The sequence below is a fragment of the Hippopotamus amphibius genome, chromosome 4, assembly GCF_030028045.1.
Source record: "Hippopotamus amphibius kiboko isolate mHipAmp2 chromosome 4, mHipAmp2.hap2, whole genome shotgun sequence".
NCBI classification, from domain to species: domain Eukaryota; kingdom Metazoa; phylum Chordata; class Mammalia; order Artiodactyla; family Hippopotamidae; genus Hippopotamus; species Hippopotamus amphibius.
Window position 1 is genome coordinate 149,650,576 of NC_080189.1, and position 20,148 is coordinate 149,670,723.

Consider the following 20,148-nt stretch of genomic DNA (forward strand, 5'->3'; position numbering starts at 1 on the left):
AGCTCTTTAATGGAATATAATTGCTTTACACTCTTGGACCAGCTTTTGAGGTACACCAAGGTGAATCAGCTGTATTTATACATATATCCTCATATCCCCTCCCTCCCGTGGCTCCCTCCCACCCTCCCTATCCTGCCCCTCTAAGGCATCACCCATCATCGAGTTGATCTCCCTTTGTTATACAGCAACTTCCCACAAGCTAGCTATTATACATTCGGTAGTGTATCTATGTCTATGCTACTATCTCTCTTCGTCCCAGCTTCCGCTTTGACTCCCCCTGCCCCCAACCCCGTGTCCTCCAGTCCATTCTCTGCAACTGCATCCTTATTCTTGCCCTCTCACTGGGTTCATCAGTACCATTTTTTTAGATTCCATTTATACGAGTTAGCATACAGTATTTGTTTTTCTCTTTCTGGATTACTTCACTCTGTATGACAGACTCTAGGTCCATCCACCTCATTGCATATAGCACCATTTCATTCCTTTTTATGGCTGAGTAATATTCCATTGTATATATGTGCCATATCTTCTTTATCCATTCATCTGTTGATGGGTATTTAGGTTGCTTCCATGTCCTGGCTATTGTAAATAGTGCTGTAATGAACACTATGGTACATGTTTTTTTTTTGCATTTTGGTTTTCTCTGGGTATATGCCCAGTACTGGGATCACTGCGTCATATAGTAGTTCCACTTTTAGTTTTTTAAGGAACCACCAAAATGTTTTCCATAGTGGCTGTACCAGCTTACATTCCCACCAACAGTGCAGGAGAGTTCCCTTTTCTTCACACCCTCTTAAACATTTATTGTTTCTAGATTTTTTGATGATGGCCATCCTGACTGGTGTGAGGTGATACCTCATTGTGGCTTTCACTTGCATTTCTCTAATGACTAGTGATGTTGAGCATCTTTTCATGTGTTTGTTGGCCATCTGTATGTCTTCTTTGGAGAAATGTCTATTTAGGTCTTCCGCTCATTTGTGGATTGGGTTATTTGCTTTTTTGGTATTAAGCTGCATGAGCTGCTTGTATATTTTGGGGATTAATCCTTTGCCAGTTGCTTCATTGGCAAGTATTTTCTCCCATTCTGAGGGTTGTCTTCTTGTCTTGTTTGTGGTTTCTTTCGCTGCGCAAAAGCTTTTAGGTTTCATTAGATCCCATTTGTTTATTTTTTATTTTATTTCCATTATTCTAGGTGGAGTGTCAGAAAGGATTTTGCTTTGATGTATGTCATAGAGTGTTCTGCCTATGTTTTCCTCTAGGAGGTTTATACTGTCTGGCCTTACATTTAGGTCTTTAATCCACTTTGAGTTTATTTTTGTGTATGGTGTTAGGAAGTGCTCTAATTTCATTCTTTTACATGTTGCTGTCCAATTTTCCCAGCACCACTTATTGAAGAGGCTGTCTTTTTTCCATTGTATATTCTTGCCTCCTTTGTCAAAGATAAGGTGCCCATATGTGCTTGGGTTTACCTCTGGGTTCTCTATTCTGTTCCATTACATAAGGATATTTTTTAGGAAACTACCTAGGTACCCCCAGAGAATAAGAAACCAATTAGTTATCTTAAAAGTTGGTAAATAATGGAAATTATCAAGCATACATGTGGCCATTCCTATGTGAACTGAATACTGGGTAACCAAATAGCAGTTAAGGGAAAGTATCTCTCTATAAAAGCATTCCAACTAACAAACAAAAATATAAAATTAGAGTATATTCATTTTGCAGCTCCCAATGAATTAATGGATCTTGGCACTGAGGATCAACAGTTGTTAACACCATAAAAAATGCAACTGGATAATCACATGTCATCTGATGAAAGAACACAGACCCACCTATAGCCTTGCAAAGGGATTGAACCTGAGTCTGATTAAGCCTCTGGATCCAGCTGCTAATTGACAGGAAATATAGAGGATGGAGGAACATGTTGAACTACAGTGAGTATGCAATCAGCAGAATCCAGACCGTGGGAACTCTGCAGGACAGAAGGCCCAGGCTCTTCAGCAAAGAATTATAAAGACAAGAAAGGGATAGAGGGGGGACTTACAGATTTAAAAGGATTTAAAAGGTAGGTCATGTTTAGAAATAGGCAAATTAAACTTGGTGTTTAGGAGGGGTCACATGATGTGACTTCTCCCAAGGGGGCAGGGATTGTAAAAGTTCTATTTCTTGACCTGTGAAATGGTTATAGGATCTTTGCATTATAAAGTTTCTTTAGGTTATATGTTTATATTGTGATATCTTATAAATCTGTTTTTTAGTTTTCAAATTGAAAAATTCAAGTAATTTCAATGTGGACCTACTCACCAATAACACCTTCCCCTCCGCAAACTAAAAGGAAGATTGAATTCTCAGTGGCATTCACCAAGCAAGTAAACCAACCCCTACAACTGAGTAGCTTTGATCTTCTTAGTGACAAAACAAAACCAACTTATTAAACCTGTAATTCATTAAGTTTTCAATTCCTTAAAGACAAAAGAATCCTTGATGCTTTTTGAGAAAATAATGAAATAATAGGCTTGACTAGGGGAAGGCAGGGTAGAGGAGGAGAATTGGGAGCAAGACACTGACTGATATGTAGGTAGGTATAAGAAATCTGGAAAAATGAAGATGAAGCTTTCTGTATATAGATGCCATGACCTCAGGAAAACAAAAGAGCAATGAGAAAAGCAGGCCAAGCATCCCCACTCTGTCCAGAGACTGTCAGCACTTAAGGGAAGAATGGAGGATTCAGCCTAAGAACTGAGACAAGTCATGAGGCCAGTATGAACTCTAGGAGTGGAGAAATAGACGCCAACTCTTCATGGGAGAAACTGCAAAGATATGTGGCCATCCTTGCAATCCTGGAGCATTCTTAAAAGCTTCATTTCCACTTTAATACCTACCAACTAGATGGACTCTGAACTCTTCCAATACCCAGATGAAAGACCTCTAAACAGAACTTAAGATCCTCATCTTGTGTTTTGAGGGCTCATGAGATTTACACTCTGAGCCAGTTCTCCCCAGTCCTAAACACCTGCCTGGGGTTAACTAGTCACTTGGAGGAGGACCATATTCGTAGATATTTAGTGGCTGATTAACCATCTTATACTCGGGTAATGTTTGGTTTTTTGTAACATGCACTGGTATGGTACTTCACAGTGTTGATAGAATAATATTTTTTTAATAAAAGGAAAAAAATTGGTAAAGTTAACATAGGCACTGTATTTTCTGTCAAGATTAAGAGAACTAGTTCTATAATTTCAAAATGGAATTTTGAAATTCCTGTTAAAGAAACATCACATTTGTAATGTGATGGATAAGAGAAAGGACATCAAATCAGATAAGTCACGGTTCAAATCCCATACCCCCCACTTATTTTCTAGCTGTGACCTAGGGAGAATCACCTGATACTGCAGAGCCTTATTTTTTTCATCTTTAAGATGACTATAGTAATTACTTTTTTCACAGAGTAAATTAGAGAATTTGATGTAATAATGTTATAAGATAATGAATATTTAACAACCATTGGTATTTAAATCAGACTTTCAAAGGGGTCTGGATTTCATTTCTCAAAACTATACTTTAAAAGTTTTGATAGGAAATCTTAAAATCAAGACATATCTATGGAGTTTAAATTTTACTTAAGCCTGGGCGTGCTCAATTACTAACTACACATATGATTTTTCTTTCCATAAGCCCCTTTTAACTCTTAAATGTTAATTTTCTAGTAAAATTAATTCTGATTTGTAGATCTATCCATTCTAGTTGATGGCAAAAGTATGTCACTTTTAGGAATTAAAGCCAAATCCCCTTCCACAGATACAAAGTTTTTCTACCATGGTCAATGACCAGGGTATAAGTTAGATTCTCTCTTGCTATTGGGAGTTCCAGATGGAGAACAAGGAAAGAGTGTTTTATTAAAGAGCTGTTAGTGGCCTGAGATATTTAACATTTATCCCTTCTTATTCTCCTTGTTCAAACTTCCCAACTAACAGGAGAAAAATTTTTTCCAATCCATACTAGATCTATGCTAAAGCTACAGTCTTAGAGAAATGCATTTTACTAAAATATAGATGAAAGAGAAACAGAAGGTGGGTAGACCGTACCTCAAGATAAAACACAAAGAAAATAGCAAAAGAATACAATGTAATTTTAGTAGGTACTCAGAACTAAAACAATTATAAAAACAGCTTAATGGCAAAACAAAATGCTGACTAATTTGGCTCATTGAACCTTTATTGAGAACCTATTTAAGAGGTTCTATCATAGATGACAGAGAGACAAAAATGAGCAAGATAGTTCAAGCACTCACAACACAGTAGGAGCATAAACAAGTAGAAGTAAGAACCCTGTGTAGGCATGCAGCAGAAGCCCAGAACAGAGGCGTCTGATCCAGACCAGGGCAATAAGGGAAAGAGTAAAAGAAGATACAGAAGCAAGAGACAGGCACTTAAGAAGAGGAGAAAAGATGTTCTAAATAAGGAACCAGTATATGCAACAGCTCGCCAGTAAGAGAACCTGGTGCCTGGGAAACTTCCTGCAATTCAATATGGTGAAAATAGGATAGGAATAGGGAATGGCACAGATCAGGCTAGAAAGAAGGACAAAGACCAAGACCTAAGTGGCCTCATAGGCCATGCTAAGAGTTAACAGCTTATCCCCAAGGTGCTGAAAAGCCAGCCCTAACAAGGAGACTAACAAGATATTTTATATTTTAGAAAAATCATTCTGATAGCAGCATAACACAGAATTGGAGGTTGAAGTTGATGACAGATTGTGAGTAGATAGTCCTTTCAGATGGCAGCCACAACCCAGAACCAAAATTTTAAGAGTAGTAGTCATGGGACGGGACATTAAGCGTAGGTTAAAGAGACACCAAGGAGATGGAATGAACAAGATTTGGTTTTGAAGGATGATAGGGAGAGGGTTTGAAGTCTAAACTACCAGATTGTAAAGACTGTATTTTATCCAAAAATCTACAGACTGAGGAAATCTAAAGTGTAAAATTTAAACCATAGATAAGTGATGTTTTAATCACTACTTAGAAAGTTTAAAATGAGACAATCATACAGTTTTTTAAAGCAAGTAACTGGTTTGCCCTTTATAAAAACGTTTAAATTAACTAAGCTCACCATCATAATCATGTGTAGAGCAAACCTACCTGGTTCATAGTACAGCGCCACAAAACACAGAAACGTGGACGCAAAAGAAAACAATTTTCTGGGGCTCGGGGAAAGCCCTTTTAAGACCTTAAAGTGTGAAGCACTTGACTGTTAATAACAAGTACATGGGAAGAAATCTTAACCGCAACACAAAAGTCACATTTTCACAAATTCTGAAAATAGCAGACTATTACTCATTCACATCTCATATTTTTTCTTTTTGGAATAAATATAAGAAGCAGATTTTGAATTTTGAGACTATAATTTATGTTTTCTTTGATAATACACAAATGTTTACAAGAGATGAACTGATTCTAAATAAGTGATTCTAATGAAAATGGAATCTTAACCCAGGTACTAGAAATTATCCTTTATATGATTAAGTTCATTTAATTCTGTCTTTCCCTTCCTTACTTATGCCCTCTTCCCACAACTTGATAGCAACACCTAATGCTTCCATCCAAACTCTACATAAACAAACATAGTTCTTAGGGAGTTTAAAGTTACAATTAAAAGACTTAGATACAGATTATTTTAGATTAATAATTCCAACCATACGATTCTAATAATCAGTGAACATAGAAGAGAAAAGACAAAATGTGAATGCAGCAAAACAAAAATCTTAGGAGTTGGGTTAAAGTTAGTGGGGAAATACCATTTTTATTAGTCTCTGTAAGGTACAGTATACTTTGTCGAGACACTTAAAAGTAACCTGGCTATTTTAGGCATACAAATAACTCTGTTCACACTAAGTAATTATAGGGTAAAAAATAAAAAGCAAGAAGATATTAAAGCATATAAAATATTATGTATGCATCATGAACTTAATTTGGAATTCTTTGTGTTTCATAAAAAGTGGGAAGGTCAAAAGAAAAAAAAAGGTGGAGGTGTAAGAACTGAAAGAACTTCAAATCAGAAAAAGACATGAGCTGCAATTATCTTCCTATGCCCTATTTAGAAAACATCTTGAAGCCATCTCTCAGTATTAAAAAAGAAGGTATTTATTGACTACATTTTTTTATCTTTCCATTAATTAGTTCTGCTTCAGAACTTATTCATTAAGCACCTTAACACTTTTGACACACTAAAATAATTATGTACCTACGAGAGACCGTTTAGAGGCAAGGATCCAAAAGAATGAACTGCACCTGGTTTTTGAATTCAGAGATTTTTAATTAATTTTAAAATGACCTCACTTCTCTACCTTTCAACTGGAAAATAAATCAGTGTAAGAGAGAGCAAGGCCTATTTATTTCTCCTATCAGACCAATTTAGACAAATTCTTGTTTTTCTGAGGTACACTGAGATGGGAGAGAGGATGCTGTTTCTGTCTGACCCTTACAAGGGTCATGATGAAAAAGGACACATTTCAATGCTGAAAGACACAATTCAAAATGAAGGTATAATAGTTATGAATATCTGTGCACCAAACAACACAGCAACAACCACTATAAATCACAAACTACAGGAGATACAAAGAGATAGATAAAATACATTAATAACAAAATACTTTAACATGCCACTCTCAGTTCAAGAGTAGATCAGGAGAAAAAAAATAAGTAAAGATATTGAAGACCTAATTAACTTACTCAATAAGGTAGAAAACCTAAAGGTATATGTCAAACTTCACATGCTGATAATTTTTGCAACTTTTCATTAAGTTTGTAATTATTTCAAAATTAGGCTATCAAAAAATGAGAAGGTAAGAAGTAAAATTAGGAGTAGAAAAGTAATGAACTGTCAGCAAAGTGTCAGAAATGATGCTGATGAGTTACTATTTTCCCCTCTCCCTTTTCTAAAACATTGTTAAAGCATCTTAAGTGTTAAAAAAAATTTTTTTTAATTGTGAAAGAAAATATTTTTCATTTAGAAAAATCTGAAAACGTGTCCCCAGTGGAAACCATACTGAAAAGTCACACAACAGAGATGGTGTGATGATTGATCTACAAGTCAAGAAGCTGATTCATTAAGGAAGGCCCTTCTGGCAGGTTCGATGCCCCTCAGGTGAAGCACAGATGGTAGCAGCCACCGAGCTTCAGCTGCCTCATGGGTGGAAGCTGTAAACCATATGAGCACAAGGGTGTATCTGGACCATGGCAGACACACCAGTGCACGTGGTGCAGTAGTCTCTCGAGTGTGACATCACACCCCCTCTCCCGCAGAAAGTCACCATGGGTCCACACTCCTAGTCCACAATCTCCTCAGACTGCCTTGCTATAAAGCCAAATTGGTGGAAGGTGCAACACCAAGGCAGAGTTCCCAAACTTATCCACAACTATCCCATCACCAACAATCCAAATCAAAGATTCCATGAGGACAGTGTCTTTGCCCAGCACATGCACCTAGGTGACCCTCTGAGCCCATCTGCAGCCTCTCCAGTGTCATGTCTCCCCACCACCCACTTACCTCCTCCTTGGGAGATCACTTCCAGGTCAAAAGGTTTTTTTTTTAAACAAAAACTTTCTGAGTGCCTTTGGCTGAACTAATCTTTGCTGGAGGCCCACAGGATAAAGAAAGATTGCCAGAGAGGTGTACATATAATTTGACTCATTAAACCAAGAGATGAAAAGCCTCTGAAATCTCAAGATTTTTGAGAAGGATAAACAAAAAGCATGCATTCAAAGAAATAAAATGTGACAGATATACGATGAGATTGGGCCAGTACCCAGGGGTCCTGTGTTCGTTTTTACTGTGTCATTGGGCAAAACCAGCTACCATTTTATTTTAAAATGAAAAGAAAATGCATTTTGTCTGTCTCACTGAGCAAATGATTCCAGCTTAGCAGACCCAGCCCAGAGGCACTGCACTCAGGGCTTTCTCCATCAAATCTTTTTAGAAAAGAAGCTACCAAGGTGAAGCTATAATGAAGAAAATGGGGCAAAGCAAATGACAATGAGTACACAGCCAAGGTAATTTATCACGACGGTACTCACTTTAGTGTAATATATTTGATGTCTGTTCTCCCACCCGCTGTTGACATGAACATGCAGGAAAAAATACACCTGTTTTGGGCTTGTGTTTTATCCCCTTCTTTAAGCAAACAAAGAAGCTGTGTATATTCCATTTTACCATAAAGGATTGTTCTGGCAAAATGTACACTTTTGATGGATTATATAACTCCGCTATATGCCAAGAAACAAAGCAGAACACACACTAAGCAGCATTAAACACACCCAGAGTGCTGACTCTAAGTGCTATATGAATTTTTCTTGCAAAAAAATTTTTAAAAAATAGTTTCTGAAAGAAATTTATGCATAAATATAAAATTATTTCTCAACAGTTAGGGAAAGGTTTACAAACAACAGTGTTCAGTCATTTGCAACCCTGGACCATTTTCTGTAGCCCTTACAAATTTTACCGAACCTATTTTCCTATGAAGCGTCATTGTTTCACAATTCTGTCTTTTTCAAGTAAGTGTGCTTTTTGAAATCACTCCTTTATTTGGGAGCTGGATTTTGCTTTTGCAATTTCTAAAATACATCAGTCAACCTTTTACTTATGAGAATAAGTGGCATTCAAGCTATGGTAGTTTGACCTCGGTAGCTAAAAAATCCAATAGTTTAAAAATTGAGCTCATTTCTCATGAGACACAAGCCATGAAAAATGTGATCAAAAGGAAGTTGACATCCTGCAATTCTAACTTATTTTACTTGAAAAAACACAAGAAATGATTTTCCTCTGACCTCATTATTCCTTCCTTTTTTATCTATGTGGACTTTGTGCTGCAGATATTTGAGCAGAAAATGATCTAAAATATCATTTAGCAATTTTTTTACCTAGGTAAAATGTAAAATGGATTATACTATCCCCAAACATGTAAGTTTTAAAAATTTTGTCACTCACATGTACCGTCACACCTTTCTTCATTAGTACAACAACCTACCAAGTCTCTGAATTTTAAAACAAATTTAATATTAGCTGAATAAAATTTTCCTGACTCACACATACAGATGGATAGAACCAGCTTTAAAAAGCTAAATTTACTTGCACTGTGATTATTCCAATATAATGGGTCAAATTCATTTACCTCTTCATAATTTTCAGCTCACTATTTAGGTCCACTGAGAGGAATCAATGAAATTTAGAGTAAAATGATCTGTATTCAAGTCCTAATTCATTTACTAACTAGCTGGCCCAGTCACTAAACTCTTCTGGGCCTCAATTTACACATCTCTAAAGCGAAGTGTTGAACTGCACGGGTTCTATTGTCCCTCGGAGACTAACGCTCTAGGTTATTAACCTGATAATCATTTCACAAGCCATTTTCACATTTACCAACATGGAAGGGCAGCCACCTTAGGCTGTGATCATCTCTAGTCTAAAAGGCACTGTCCTACTGTTGCCAAAGAAAGTTTAATCAAACCCTCATGCAGCCCATTAAGCTATGACCAATATTAATGTTCTTTCCTGAAACAGCATTACTAGTTTTCACTGAGATTCATCATCTCATTAGTGACCCAATTTGCAAAGTCACCAAGCAAAGGAAATTTCTCTTAAGAAACGCGAGAAGTAAAATCTCTACAATTGTTACACGTTTGCTACTACATTAGGAAAGTTCACAGTACCTAAAATAGCCACCACCTCATCATCCTGGATGACTTCCAAGGATCCTGACACCACAAAGCAGAGGGCATCCACACTTTCTCCAGCATGGTAAATGAGGTCCCCAGGAGCACAGTGAATAGTCTGGAACTCTACTGCCAAGGCGCGCAGACACCCATCGCTGGCCAATCGAAAGGCAGGATGCTCATTAAAAACCTTCCGGTTTAGATGAACACAGATATCAGCTCTCATATCCTTGGGACAGATGGAGAGGACCTGAAGAAAGTGAGAGATGAACAAGTGAGAAGAAAAGAGAGAGGGACTATTTCAGAAAAAAAAGTAATCCAACAAACACCTATTGACTATGATACAGTCTGCAAAACACTATATTGAGGAAAAAGGTAACAAGACACAGCTCTGCTCTGAAAGATCTAATAATCCAGTGAGATGGGCTATTATAATACAGCACCATGTAGTTAAGCTCTGAGGGGTATGGTCTCACCATAGAGAGAACACAGTCTTAAGATGGCCAGAAAGAGTCTCGGAAAAAAAAATTTAATACAATGTCATCAAAAAGCCAGCTAAAATAGATCATTAACATTCATTTTAGTCTAGTTGCTGTTTTAGAATTTTTTCATAACTAAATCAAAATTCAGGATGATGGACTTTACTACACATTGGCAATGGATTCATAGTAACCAATTATGACAACAAAATCAACAGAAGCACCCTTGCAACACGACATGCAATTGGACATGGCTGATATATCTCTACTCTCGGTGTGTTTTCTTCACTCTGAAATATTTTCATTTTCCTAATGAATTCACATTCAGGGAGTGAAAAGGGTATTTCCCAGGCTTCTGCAGGACTTAGGCAACTGGCAATGTCATTGCTGGCAAGGTGGGCACATCATGGTGCATGGTCACCCTTGCTCATTTGGGTCTTTGACTCCTAAAGACTGCTGAGAGCAATAGCAGAATATGAGTTCCAAGCATCATTTAGAAGAGGGAATGAATGCCGGAAACCTGCTTAGAGAGATAGGGATATAGAGTTTTTACTCCCTGTCGCTTTCAGACAGGGCAATTAAAGACCCAGATTAAAATGGACATTATCATCACATTATCATCAGAGCATCATCAAGCAAGATATGGCAGTCAGGACTGCCCAATTTATAGAAGAAGGTGTGAACTCTTAGAATCCTCTTCCAACTCCCTTGGTAAACTATTCCTTATAATCAGAAATGTTTTTCTTTGATAGAATTTGAAATATTCAAGCTGAAGTCTAAGTTGATTTTTCCTCATCAAGTTCTATTGAATAATGTTTTAATATAAAATAGTTTTCTTTCCTGTACTAATTGCATTTTAACCTTCAAAAAATTACCTATGGCTTGGAATATGCCCTGACTATTCCTTTTATTCAAGGCCCACTATTAATGAAATCTGGTTGCTTCTGTGTGTAGAAGACGAGCCAATCATAAATGTAAAGACAATTAAATTATGCTTTCAGTATCCCTCCCCTTAACTTTTCCTAGTACTGCGATACTATTCATATCACTTAAGCATCTTTGTAGATTTTTTTCTTACTCCTTTGAATTCCTATACGCAGTAGTGATCAGCTCATCTATCTTTCTGAAAGACTTCATCTTTGAGGAAAGGAACACCTAACAGGGCTATTAGAAGCAAACTGGCACTTTCCACATCGGTTATTTTCCATAATAATATAATGTTTTACTGTGTTAACTTTTAGTGACTTCTGACAATATTAGTCACTCAATAGACACTTACTGAGCTTCTACTATGGGGCATGCTACTGCATTAAATTCCTGGAACTAGAAGGATAAATAAGATGCTGTCTTTGCTTTGGGGAAGCTAGCTATGAAGTAGGGGAGGGTGGGCATGTAAAGAGACAGTTATAACACAGTGAGAAAAGTGCTATGAGATGGGCATGGCCAGGGTGACATGGGAGCATGTGCTGCCTAGAAGTCATCACTTATGACTTAGAGGTGCCATAAAAGATCAACCTCAAGAGGACATGGGTCTGGGTGCAAACCTACCACTTACTGCCTCTGTAACCTAAGGCAAGTTACTTAATCACTCTAAACCTCATCTGTGAAATGGGATGATAGTGCTTATTTCATAGGTTCATTGCAGGAATTAAAAGGACTGAGTTAGCCCAAGTTAGTCTTACACATGGCAAAAGTTAAAGAAAGGCTAGTTTTTATTTTCCCTACTGAACATGAGTATTCCTACAAAATTTACTGTTTTTTAGCTCTTTCCCTACTGAATATGAGTATTCCTACAAATTTTACTGTTTTTTAGCTCTCTAAAAAAGCAATCTGTTTTTATTTTTGTTTGTTTGTTTTTTCCATTTTCCACTCTTGCCTGAATTTTTTTTTTTTTTTTTTGGCTGTTTGATGAGGTTTCAGGCAGAATTAAGAAACTATTTCAGCATGAACCTGAATATATTTCAAGCTTTAGCTATGTTAATATTTTCCTCACGTTGAAAATGAAATTGGTGATAGAAAGCAAAAAATGTAAAAGCAATTTTAAAATACATAGACTCATGCATAAACATTATACTGAATAGCTTAATGGGGAAATGGATCAATCTATTTCTATTCCATTTACCTTACAATTTTCATTGTTTTAGATTCATTTTGGTAGTAGTCATTTTATGCCCTTTTAATTATTCCTTCAAGATTCACACTACACATGAAATCTTCCAATGTTAGTAATATTCTCTGTTTAGTGGCATATCAAAGGAGGATTTTTACTGCATTTTAAGTGCATCTTTCCTTTTTTTCCCCCCACTTTCCTTTAGATATTGACTCATTATTTTGATTCATGGTATATACTAAAGTCCAGATGCCATAAAATGACAAATTAAAACTAAGTGTTAACATAGAACAAAGTCAAGCTCCTTCCCAATCCCTATGTAGAGCATGTGCTCTATCACAGTGTATCTGTCATAAAAATATGAGTATTGTGTTATTTTTTCTGTAAATGAAAGCCCTAATAAGTGTCTTAGGCAAGGCAAAATTTAGTTTTAAGTGATAAAATAAAATTATCATTCAGGATGACTCTCACACCTGGTCCGTTGATCCCAATTTCAATGTACTCTGCATTGAATGTCATATCCAATCTCCTGGGGGTATATTCCCCATTGGGTATCTCATAGCTATAGACAAATGAAATTGCATTTCAGTAGAACATATTCAGTTAAAAGCGACCTCTTTTACTTGACTCCCAGGTTGATTATTTATCCCCTCTTCATGTCAGGATAGTAATAAATCAGAGTAGATTCTTAATTGAGACAGTAAGTTTTCTCTTTGGAAGAGCTATGGAAGTATATAAGGGATCATTTTTAGAATTCTGCAAACCAGGTGTGAAAAAAAAGGAAGAATGCCATGGTCTGAAAAAGAAAACTTTTTTCAGTATTTATCATACCAGTTTCATTAAACCCAAGATCAACAGGTGTCTTAACAGATACCCCTCAGGCTCCAAAGATTTAACCTCAGCACTGAGACTAGATCTTGATCTCAGAGGAAATGCTTTCAGTTTTTCACCATTGAGAATGATGTTTGCTCTGGGTTGTCACACATGACCTTTATTATGTTGAGGTATGTTCCTACTATGCCCGCTTTCTGTAGAGTTTTTATCATAAATGGCTGTTGAATTTTGTCAAAAGCTTTTTCTGCATCTGTTGAGATGATTATATGGTTTTTATTCTTCACTTTGCTAATGTGGTGTATCACATTGATTGATTTGTAGATATGGAAGAACCCTTGCATCCCTGGGAAAATTCCACTTGGTCATGGAGTATAATCCTTTTAATATGTTGTTGGATTCGGTTTGCTAGTATTTTGCTGAGGATTTTTGCATCTATGTTCATCAGTGATATTGGCCTGTAATTTTCTTTTTTTGTGTGATATCTTTGTCTGGTTTTGGCATCTGGGTGATGGTGGCCTCATAGGATGAGTTTGGGAGTGTTCCTTTCTCTGCAATTATTTGGAAGAGTTTGAGAAGGATAGGTGTTAACTCTTCTCTAAATGTTAGATAGAATTTGCCTGTGAAGCCATCTGGTCCTGGACTTTTGTTTGTTGGAAGTTTTTAATCACAGTTTCAATTTCAGTACTTGTGATGGGTCTGTTCATATTTTCTATTTCTTCCTGGTTCAGTCTTGGAAGGTTATACCTAAGAATTTGTCCATTTCTTCTAGGTTGTCCATTTTATTAGCATATATTTGCTTGTAGCAGTCTCTTATGATTCTTTGTATTTCTGTGATGTCTGTTGTAACTTCTCCTTTTTCAATTTTAATTTTATTGATTTGAGCCCTCTCCTTTTTCTTGATGATTCTTGCTAAAGGTTTATCAATTTTGTTTATCTTTTCAAAGAATCGGCTTTTAGTTTCATTGATCTTTTCTACATCTCTATTTCATTTATTTCTGCTCTGATCTTTATGATTTCTTTCCATCTACTAACTTTAGGTTTTGTTTGCTCTTCTTTAGTTACTTTAGGTGTAAGTTTAGGTTGTTTGAGATTTTTCTTGTTTCCTGAAGTAAGATTGTATTGCCGTAAACGTCCCTCCTAGAACTGCTTTTGCTGTGTCCCATAGGTTTTGGATTGTCGTGTTTTCATTGTCATTTGTCTCTAGGTATCTTTTTCTTTCCTCTTTGATTTCTTTAATAATCCATTGGTCGTTTAGTAACATATTGTTTAGCCTCCATGTATTTGTGTTTTTTACAGTTTTTTTTCCCTGTAATTGATATCTAATCTCATAATGTTGTGGTCAGAAAAAGATGCTTGATATGATTTCAGTTTTCTTAAATTTACCAAGCTTGCTTTATGGCCCAAGTTGTGATCTATCCTGTAGAATGTTCCATATGCACTTGAGAAGAAAGTATATTCTGCTGCTTTTGGTTGGAATGTCCTATAGATGTCAATTAAGTCTATCTGGTCTAATGTGTCATATAAGTCTTGTGTTTCCTTATTAACTTTCTGTCTGAATGACCTGTCCATTGGTGTTAGTGGGGTGTTAGAGTCCCCCACTATTATTGCATTACTATCAATTTCCCCTTTTATGGCTGTTAACATTTGCCTTATATACTGAGGTGCTCCTATGTTGGGTGCATATATATTTACAATTGTTATATCTTCATCTTGGATTGAGCCCTTGGTCATTATGCAGTGTCCTTCATTGTCTCTTGTAACCGTCTTTATTTTAAAGTCTATTTTGTCTGATGTGAGTATTGCTACTCCAGCTTTCTTTTGATTTCCACTTGCATGGAAATCATCTTTTTCCATCCCCTCACTCTCAGTCTGTATGTGCCCCTAGGTCTGAAGTGGGTCTCTTGTAGACAGCGTATATATGTCTTGTTTTTGTATCCATTTAATCCACTTACATTTAAGATAAATAAGATTAATTAATAAAAATTAATTATAAAACACACACACACAAAAAACACTGAGACTAGAGAACCCCCTTTTTTAAAAGTTTTTATTGGAATATAGTTGACTTACAATGTTGTGTTAGTTTCAAGTGTATAACAAAGTAAATCAGTTATACATACACATAAATCCACTCTTTTTTTTTAGATTCTTTTCCCATATACGCCATTACAGGGTACTGAGTAGAGTTTTCTATGCTATGCAGCATGTTCTTATGGAAAATTCTTAATAAAACACAAATATAATCATGTTATCTCACTTTCTTAAAAATCTAAAGGTTTGCTTCCCCACCAGATAAAGCATAAGTCCTAAGCAAGCAAACAAGGCTCTTTATGGTGGAAGCCTCCTCCAGCCACACCCCTTAGTACCTTCCTTCAACCCTGCATCCCAGTCACACGATATTGCTCACATCTCTATGCTCACAAATGGCTTTTGCTTTGTATATGCTGTTCCTTTTGACTGGCATACCCCGTCATCTCTTCTTCTGTCAAGTCACCTCTGATTCATCCACCAAAACACAGACCATCCCTCACTGTGTCATAAATACAATTTATACACAGCTCTATCATAGAATTTGTTTTTGTATATAAGGGGAAAATGAGAATAAGAGGTATTGTGATTTGTATTTTTAAATAATAGCACACAACAATAATATTAAATTATCACACAGTTGAAAGGAGTTTGTCTTAGAGATTTCAAACTTTTATTTACAGCATAAAATTATCCTTTACTTTTTTAATGAAATCTTACCTTATACCCAATATGTAAAGCAGATATAAGCAGAAGTATGCTGGGTGAAACTCTGATGGAAAAGCAGACTCCTAGGCAGGGCTCCAGAGGTCACATTCAGTCAATCATTTAACTCATAGCTACTGAGTTCTGCTTATATGCTAGTTATATGCTGGCTACTATGCAGGCCCTCCAGAGCCATGAGCTAAAAATCTCATGGTGCCTGACTCCCTGGAGCTTCCAGACAGGAATAGCATGAAAAATCACTGCTCCTAGTCTAATGCCCCATTTTACAGAAAAGGCAAATATATAACATAAAGGTTATGTGATTTGCTCAAGGCCTCTCAGTAAATTACTAACAAAATCCAAAATTCTTGAATTCCAGCTCTTAAGCCATCCTCCTGAGTGAAGCTCAACAGGAATAAAATAGAACATCTGTTACTTTCTGATGTTTTCTGGTTCTTAGTGTACTGCAAAAATATAAATGCTGATTTCTGAAAATCAAAGTCCAGTTAATCAAACTAATTTATTTATTAGGAAATCACTAATGTCCCTACCACCACCACCACCACTGAACAGCCTAGATTTCTTTGCAAATTTGTTTCCATTTATAACTAAATACTTTCAATTTCACTCCAGTAAATGTATTGCATATAGAATGTGTTGGTAAAGACACCAGGATTCACTGACAAATTATTTATTTATTCCATTACTATTTGCCAAAGGGAAGTCATCTCTTTTTGTATATAAGTTGTAGTGTATATAATTAAAGGATCAGAACTAGATATCAGCATAGAGAGAACATCTGATAAATGTCACTCAGGTAGGTTCTCTCCCCATCACTTTCATCCATTATGGTATTGATGCTTAGAAGAAGCTTAGAAGAAAACTGAGCCTAAATAACTTAATTAGAAACCAAGAAGTTAAATCAAGATTCTCTCAGGAAATGGTTGACTAAAGTCAAAGGAAGAAGGTTTATCCTCTTTTATTCATTCTTGGAATGTACTTTAAAATGTATTTTAACACTCATTGTACAAAACATGGGAAGTCAAAATACCATAAAAAGAAAATAAAATTTCTCCATTATTTATATATATTATATATATGGATATAGCATTTTCATAAACCTTGAGTCTCTAAAGTTTTATTTCATGCTATAATCACTCAACATCATATTATAATCATTTCCCATGCCATGAAATACTGATTTAAAAACATAATTTGAATCACTGCATAATAATCCCTAATATCATTATAATACAACTCACTCAACCATTGCATTATAACTGGGTGTCAAGATTTTCAGTTTTCCCTTTCATAAATCAAGTTATAACAAATACTCTGAACCTAGACCAGATTGTCTAAAGACAGCATTTTTTGAAGTAAAATTAGTGAGTAACGTATAAAAACAGTTTTAAGGCTCTTGCCAAACTGCTTCCCAGAAAAGTTGTACCAAATTACACTTTGACCGGTAGTACATAGGAGTATCTTATATGATTTTAATAATCTCTCTCTGAAATCTTCCATTTGCATTTGAAAAAGAAACAAATGTCAATTTCACCTAAAACAAAAGAACTGTATAGTGTAATGAAACAGAGGCTGGAGCCTTTAGTCTTAGTGGAGGTAGTCTCCTACGTCCTACCCTCACTACTCCCTAATTCAGTGACCACAGATGGACCACTTACAATAAATCTGCAACTAATTTCCAATGTGAAAATGGGGATAATGGGTATAATTGTATTTTAAGTGCCTGAAGGTAGTGAACTAAACAAGGTTCCCTCTTGAAGTGTCTTACTGCTTTAAAATAAAGAATTTTACTGTTTATCTATAAAATCCTATATTAGGAATAATATAGTATCAGCTATTTTTAATAATAACTGATTAGTGAAGATGATCCCTCAGTTTCCTTTCTTAGGACAACAGAATAAATGCATTGATGACATTTTGATAGACATTGAAGTCATCATTCACATTCTTCAAAATTCTTGCTCCCTTTGATGCAGTTAAGTTTTGTGCTGCTAATTAACCTCTGCTAACCAATCCAAATGAATTGGTATTAAGTTAGTGAAAATTAGTGGAAAAATGTCAGGCAAGTGGCATTTGCACATAAAACATTTCTGCAATCCTTCCTGGGTATGAGGACTTCAAGATGGCCAACAAGTGAAATAGTGTTTTCTACAGCATTTCAATTCCAATTCACTTTATAGGAAGAAAAGAAATCTCACCTTATTATTATTTCTTTAAGTATAGCCAGGCAGCCATGCAGACCAAGGGAGAGCAGCTCTCTGGATGTTAGTCTGCCAATTTATGGGGGTATCAAAACCTCTAGAGAATTAACTCAGAACCATGTAATAAAATAAAACCAAAGTAAATTAACTCCCATTATTTAAAAATAAAAGGTCATATTTAGCAACAGAAGAATGCTATAAAAAGTGAGAGATTATAGGTTAAAATTCATAGGTTTCACTTTACAGATAAATGTTCTGTGACTAGACTTCATATACAAAAGTGAGACCTAAGGTTTTTGTTTAAAAAACACAGAAAACCAATTCTGCAGAGTTTTTCATGGTCTTGGTTTTCTAGTAAAGTGAGCAGTGAAAAGAAACAAATAGCAATCATTACCAATTTTTTAACTTGTTAAAGCTACTGTTTGGGGCTACTAACTTTCCAAAGGAGGGCTCTGATGAAGCTTAGAGTTTCTATTGTTCTCTATTTTGTATCTCATTTTCACATGTGCATATATTTGACTAAATAAGAATACTTTTCCACATGTGAAAATATTTTCTAAAATTATATTTTAAAAGCAATTTGATTAATTATCCAGAAGACTGGAAACTATCTTAGAAACAATGGCCATGATCTTTTTTAAAGTCATTCATGACAAATGATGTTCTCAGGGTCTTCAAAAGAATGAGTTCCTCTCATATATTGTGGGTGGAAGTGAATTAGTACTTCCATTACCTGGCTATATTGACAGAAGCTGAATACACACACACACACACACACACACACACACATACATACATGAACACACAGATATATATGCCCTAGCATCCAACAATTCAACTTTCAGGTATACACCCAACAGAAATGTCTATATATATGGACCAAACCATACAAACAAAAGCATAGCAGCACTATTCATAATAGGTCCAAACTGAAAATTACCCAAAGATCCTTAAACATTAGAATAGATAAACACATTGTGGCATATTCACACAAAGGACTGACATTCAGCAACAAGGATGAAAGAAGAAACAACTACACATAACATAGATGAATCTCAACAATATAATGTTGGTTAAAAAAGAGCCTGACACAAAAGAGTATTCTCTACCATAATTCCATTTACATAAAGCTCAACAACTGGCAAAATCAATATACGGTTCTTGAAGCCAATGGGTTACTTTGGAAGGGCAAAGTTGGTTAATGCCTGGAGAGAACATGGGAGGACTTTTAAGAAGGTTTCTGGTTAATGGGGTTCTGGGAGCTGACAACACATATGTGTTCACTTTGTGAAAATTTCTCAAGCTGTCCACTTATAATTTTCCTGCTGTTCAGTATTATGTTTTATTTCAGTTTTCATTTATTTATGTTCATGCTTACCATACCCTTTTTTAAAATTTTTATTGGAGTACAGTTGATTTCCAATGTTGTTAGTTTCTGCTCTACAGCAAAGTGAATCAGCTATACATATACATATATCCACTCTTTTAGATTCTTCTCCCATATATGTCATTACAGAGTATTGAGTAGAGTTCCCTGTGCTACACAGTAGGTCCATATTAGTTATCTATTTTATATATAATAGTGTGTACATGTCAATACCACTCTCCCAATTTATCCCTCTCTTTCTCACCCCTCTGGTAACTATAAGTTTGTTTTCTACATCTGTGACTCTATTTCTGTTTTATAAATAAGTTCAGTTGTACCACTTTTTTAGATTCCACATATAAACAATATCATATATTTGTCTTTCTCGGTCACACAAACATAAATACTAACTATGTGAGAAGATAGATTTGTTAATTAGCTTAACTGCAGTAACAATTTCACTATATATATGTAATCAAATCATCATGTTATACACCTTAAATATACACAATTTCTATTTTTTTAAAAAGTTACTTTCAAACAGATAGATATCATCCAAAGAAAATGAATGAAATGGGAATTGGAGCTGCCAAATCAGTAGTGACAATGATTTCTAGAATGACTGATTATGAAAGCTTATATCTCAAGTTATTATTCTTCCATTAGAGTAAACTAAAATTCCTAAAGATATGCATCAG

General features: G+C 35.6%; 1 protein-coding gene across 1 annotated transcript in view; it reads right to left on the minus strand.

The window, feature by feature from the left end:
* Positions 1–20,148, minus strand: part of KCNH5 (potassium voltage-gated channel subfamily H member 5) — a 326,379-nt gene that overhangs the window by 62,425 nt on the left and 243,806 nt on the right. Inside the window, exon 9 of the mRNA XM_057731911.1 lies at positions 9,704–9,956. Coding sequence (XP_057587894.1) covers positions 9,704–9,956 — 253 coding nt within the window. The remainder of the gene's footprint in view (positions 1–9,703; positions 9,957–20,148) is intronic.